Source organism: Vespa velutina, chromosome 10, assembly GCF_912470025.1.
Source record: "Vespa velutina chromosome 10, iVesVel2.1, whole genome shotgun sequence".
NCBI lineage: Eukaryota > Metazoa > Arthropoda > Insecta > Hymenoptera > Vespidae > Vespa > Vespa velutina.
Window position 1 is genome coordinate 2,498,276 of NC_062197.1, and position 6,202 is coordinate 2,504,477.

The 6,202-nt window shown below is 32.4% G+C and overlaps 1 protein-coding gene across 1 annotated transcript in view; it reads right to left on the reverse strand.

The window, feature by feature from the left end:
- The window catches only part of LOC124951989 (ras-interacting protein RIP3-like), a 12,210-nt gene extending 6,679 nt beyond the window's left edge, over positions 1-5,531 (reverse strand). The window contains exons 1-2 of the mRNA XM_047501190.1: positions 5,511-5,531; positions 4,245-4,427 (exon numbers count right to left, since the gene is read on the reverse strand). Of these exons, the coding sequence (XP_047357146.1) occupies positions 4,245-4,262 (18 nt within the window). The 5' untranslated portion in view covers positions 4,263-4,427; positions 5,511-5,531. The remainder of the gene's footprint in view (positions 1-4,244; positions 4,428-5,510) is intronic.
- Positions 5,532-6,202: the final 671 nt, after the last annotated feature.

Sequence of the window (6,202 nt, forward strand, 5' to 3'; positions counted from 1 at the left end):
GAAAAATTAAAATTCGACCATCTTCGTTTTTCGTCGCAATGAAGATTATTTTATTCCTTTTTTTGTTTTTTTTTTGTTTTTTTTTTCTTTAATTCCTTTTTTTTTTTTTTTATTTCTCCTCTTTTCCTATCTCAAAGTTATTCATTTATTTGTATCATCGAACGATATAAAATGACTATCTTTACGTTCTGTTTAAAAACAGATTTGAAAGATTCATTGATACAAAGCAGAAGAAACGTTTGAGAGAGTTCGTGTCTGGTAGACGATCATTGACCCTGAAATATATCATAGTCTCAGAACAGTGCAAGGAGTCAAGGGTTGAAATTCAAGGCCGATCCCTATCCTTACGAGGAACGTGCATAAAACGTACGATACTATTACTAAGGAGTCAAGAAAGGAATTTAAAAACGAAAAGTGGAAACGAAACGAAACGAAACGAAACGAAACGAAACGAAACAAAACGTACTTACATTAGTTTAGTGGTTTAAACTTTCGGACTAAAGAAATTTATGTTCGACGATGCGCATAAATGTTCAAACGAAGAAAGTTTATATATATATATATATATATATATATATATTCTTTCTGTGGATATTCCAGCGTAGAAAAATAAAATAAATAGAAGAGGACGAAAAAGAAAAAGAAGAAGAATGGAAGAGAGACAATTTCTAAGTTTTAAAAAGTTTTACTTTCAGGTTTTAATATCTCCCATTGTGATCTCGTTCGTAGACAAAAGATTCGAAAGTCTAAGAAACGCGAGCCGTCTTCGACGTTCATGGAAAAGCGACGCATGACTCTATGGAGAATATGAAAAGTGATTCTAGAAAAGGACGAGAAACTAACGTTTAGAATGGTATAGTATGCTGTTGAATATATACATAGTTGCCATTGCCAGATAGTCACTGGTTTCGTATCGAGTTAACTCGAGAGTGAATGTGAGTCATTTCGTATGGGCGTCGAAAGTGCACATTGGTATGCTCTACGAGGACCAGCATGCCCTTGTGCGATCGAAACGTATACACAATTATATATATATATATATATATATGTATCCACATATGTATATAAATATATCACAGATGGATGGACGAACATTTTATTACACGTATTGCGTGTTGCGAATGTGATACCAATGAAGCTTTCGTACGTTAATGACGTTACGTTATCAGATTTGCTCTCACTTTTTCTTTCTTTCTTTCTCTTTCTCTTTCTATCTATTTATCTTTCTCTTTCTAAGGAAGTCTAATGACCTATCGCGAAGGCCGAATTGCACATAGAGTGCCGATTAGAATGATTAAAAAATGTGTTTCGATTGCGCACGATTTTTTACGTCTCTATTACGTTCGAACAAAGTGATCGCTGATGTTGATTACAAAAAATTAATGGAAAAAGATTTGTTTTTCTTTCTTTTTTTTTTTTTTTCTTTTTTTTTTCGTTCAAAGACATTGAACGTTTTAATCGGACGAGATTAAAGATCTTAAGGATCGATCGATCGATCGATTTATCATGGATTATGATGAAAAAGAAAATAATTGTGAAAAAAGGAAAGAAAAAGAGCTTAGAGATTAGAGAATGAAGGACTATCGTAAAACGACTGAAGCGTTTAATTGTAGATCATCGATCAATATAATTATAATATCTAATCGTTAAAGTAAATACACATAGACACTCGTCCTCGTGCCTAACGTTTGGACACGAAGAAAGCGTTGAGATTCACTTCCATTATGTGCATTAGCCTCGCTTTCGCAGTTCAACGTGCACGGTTTCTCTCCGTTTGATTGCTTTCTTAAAAGTATAAAACTAGGCTTAGGAAACTACGCTGTAGTATATCTCTGATTGAAAAACGGTTTTTTCCTTTTTTTTTTTTTTTTTTTTTTTTTTACCGAAAAAGAAAGAGAAAGAAAAAAAAAACAGAAAAAGAAACAGATTTTCTTAATTAATCTCCCGACGATTAATTCACGAAATATCAATCAAGATTTTTCTCAAAAGAATTTCAACGTTTCATTTCGACGAGATCGAAATTTGAAAAAAAAAAAAAAAAAAAAGAAAAAAAAAAAAAGAAAATGATCGATCGATCTGTTCGTTCGCGTATCAATTTCGAAAGTTACAACGAGTTCGATTAATATTCTATGGATGAACTTTGAAGAGGGTTATCAGGTTAAGACGATTAAAGAAAAAAACATAAATAAATAAATAAATAAATAAATAAATAAATAAATAAATAAATAAATAATATAACACGACGTTCCCTTAACGAATCGGTGAAAGTATGTGTGTGTGTGTGTGTGTGAGAAAGAGAAAGAGTGAGAAAGAGAGAGAAAGAGAATAATTGCACGTTCCTTAGATATAATCGATATCCCTTACGATATCGATGTATCGATTTTGTTACGTGCGAAATAGAACTCAACGCGTACTCCATGCACTCTCGTGTACCTTCGATCTTTATTACGATCGTTATCTCGTTATACCTGTGCTTAGTATTTAAAGGAACGATTGTATACCAAGTTATCTATACGTTTACTTCTAAAATGATCGATATCGTAAGAGGAACATTCGATTTTTTATTAAAAAGGAAAAAATAATTGGTATTAGATCAACGAGTTTATTGAGTGGTTCCATTAATCGATAATTTGTTTTTCGTACAATATAATAGTTTATTATTTTATTTTCATTGATTACGAGAGAAAGTGTGTGTGAGAGAGAGAGAGAGAGAGAGAGAGAAAATGAAATAGATTTGAAACGATCCTTTATTAAATGTAATTTTTTTTCTATTTTCTCAATATTCATTCTTACGTGATACTTAATGAGTTAATATAGTGTCGAAAGGATTATGAATGAAGAAAGAAAGAAAGACAGATAGAAAGAGAGAGAAAGAAAGGGAGGAAAGATAAAGATTTCCGTTTTTCATAGAAATAAATACTTCGAGGGGTGTCTAACCGTGAAAGACGAGTTGCGATACTTTCGTTATCCCACATGATCCGTGATCCGTGACGAGCTCAAAGTATGTGAGAAAAGTAGAATGCGTAAAACTAGGAAATGCCATAGAGGCCGGATTACACTTCGTGTATCTATCTAGACGTTTACGTAAAATACTGGTATACATATATATATATATATATATATATATATATGGCTAAATGATTGCTAGAGAAAAAAAAAATCAATGCAGATTAGAACGAAACTCTTTTACGTAAATACTTGTTATCGATTTAATAATCTTTATGAAAAATGAATATATTAATAATAATAATAATAATAATAATAATAATAATAATTTATTATTATCACGATTATATTCAAATGAAGAGATCTCGTTTGAAAAGGAAAAGTATAAGAAAAAGACTACGACGACGACGACGACGACGACAATGATGATCATTATGATGATAATGATGATGATTATGATGATGATCGTGGGTACAAATCGTGAGTTAAAAATGTGTGAAATTAACGCACGTTTCTCATTCAACTCTAAAGTATTTGTAGACACAAAGAGAATAATGAACTCGCAGGAAAAATGATTTACCGGTTAGTGCACTGATCAGGAACGCGATGACTATGAGAAGGTGAAATTCGAACGCACAAGCATAATGCATTAACGATTACGGTACCAACATGGCTACTTACTTATGATTAAATTAAAGGCGAACACGTTCGATAGTAATGATTCGTAAATGATGAATAATGAAGAGAAAGTCACCACTTCTGTTCGCAATATTATAACGACGTAACTATACGGGAATAATCGCACGCGATGATACGTACCCACCGTAAAACTCATAAAAGACAATCATTATCGTTCATTTTCCTAGTTGATGAACTATCGTATTTTTTGTTAGATGATAATTTTCCAATTGACGATTGGAAAGAAGTGTTTTATCGATTCTTATAAAAAAAAAAAAAGAAAAAAAAAAGAAAACAAAAAAAGGTCCGACTGTCACGAACGAACATTTTTCGAAATAAAATTCTGATGCACCCACCATTCGATCGAATTATATCGATTTAATATTGTCTACGTCTACACGATAACACACAACACACGCGGATTAGAGATAAATGAGTTACAAGAAAGAATTAAAAAAAAAAAAAAAAAAAAAAAAAAAAAAATGGAAAAAAAAAAAGAAAAAAAAACAGAAGAAAAAAAAGATTGAATTTATATATACACATGTAATATATATATATATATATATATATATATATATATATATATATATATATATCGATCGGAAAATTTGCTTACGTACCAATAGAAAAATCCTCATGGTGTCTCCGTTTTGTGAAGGGTTCGACGGTGAGGTATACGGTCCTCTGAGAGTTTCACTGAGAGAGTGCAGTGGGATAGTACCCACCGCAGTCCTTTATAACCTATACGAAGGCTTTTGCCAATAGTGGGGGCATCTTGGACAGGCATTCGTTGCTCATCGGCACTGGAACAACACCCCACGAATTAGATTCTTAGATGGTCTGTCATGTTATGGCATGGCCATTGCCAAACAATATAAAATCAGGGAAGGGGTCCCCTCATTGCCAAATTATAACAACCTAGATTCTTTCCCGTATTCTTATTCGATAAAACTGGCACATACGTTTTATTTCATTTAAGTAACTCCTTTAATTCGTACAAAATACAAACGTGAGATCGAGTTGATTTTTTTTCTTTTTCTTTTTCTTTTTTCTTTTTTTTTCTTTTTTTTTCTTTTTTTTTCTTTCTCATAGTGACCGACGAATAGAACAAATTTATTCTACTTTCTTCGAATATTTTTACGAAGCGAATTCCTAAGTCATTTATTAAATATATCTAACAAGTATTTTTTAAATTGGTAATTTTTCTTTCTTTGTTATTTTACTTTTGTTTTCTTCTTTTCTTTTTCTTTTTTTTTTTTTTTTTTTTTTTTTTTTTTTTTCATAACTACTCGCGCACCAAGAATCGAAATAACGTTCGTCTCGGAATTACTTTTCATAAAGGACGAAGGAAATTTTGATTGCAGATGATTTTCAAGCAATTTTCGTTTTCATCGAATTCTTCCGCGAGGAATTATAAAAATATAACGCTACGTCGAGCACGTCGAGAAATAAACATCTGTCGAGAAGAAAGTGCTGGAAAGATCGTCACCGATATCTGAAACGGCCTCTATCTGTCTATTTCTTTCTCTCTCTCTCTCTCTCTCTCTCTCTCTCTCTCTCTCCTTCTCGTTTACTCTCTAAGCCGGATATAATATTAATTCGGGAGAGTTTCTTGCAATTGATACCTTTCTAAATCGGCCATCACTTCCGCGATATAATTTAGTTCGCACAGGTAAGTAAAGGTATATATATATATATATATATATATATCTTTATTTAAAAGCGTAAATTTATTGAATATTTATACGGTACGATAACGATATTAAGTGAAAATAATTCCTTATAACTTGCATGCGATGTTCGATAATTATTCGGCTATCGTCGTAATTATATTATTTCGAAGAAATATAAGTGTCGGTTGTTAAAATATGGATGAAGAAACATACTTGCCTACTTTCATTATCACGACACGATAACTCAACACTATCTTTCAGAGCATCATCAATGGAGAAGCCATTGCCGTTGTTTGCGGCACGTGCTAGAAAGAGAGAAAGAGAGAGAGAGAGAGAGAGAGAGAGAGAGAAAGATATGATAAATGAAAGAGAGAGGAAGATCGTCACGTTTACAATTTACTCGAGCCATCGCGATTCATCGATCGTTAAGATCAACGTAGTAAAAGTGTTTGCTGACGGGGGGGGGGTAGGTGGGTGGTTGGGTGGGGGTGTTTAATCGAACGATACGAATTTCTTTTTTTTATCGATATAATAAAATGATACTTCTTGAAAAATTTTTTGAAAGAAAAAGGAAAAAAAAAAGAAAGAAAGGAAAAAAAAAGGAAGGAAAAAAATCATTGGAAAATTATTTTACCGACGATAATGAATTATCGAAATGAATTGAAAATTATTCGATCGACACAATGCGTTCAAGGAAAAACAAAAGAAAAATAACGAAGAACGCTAAATAATATACGATGTATCTCGTAGCGACGGATGCTCGACTGACCGTCTTAAAACTTTCGAAGGGGAAAGTTATTTTCACGCACCTATTTTCACGCTCACGAAGTCCTTCAGCCGTCGACACGTTACACGTACATAGGTACATATTTAATTTCGTTCGTTCGTTCGTTCCTTTCGTTACT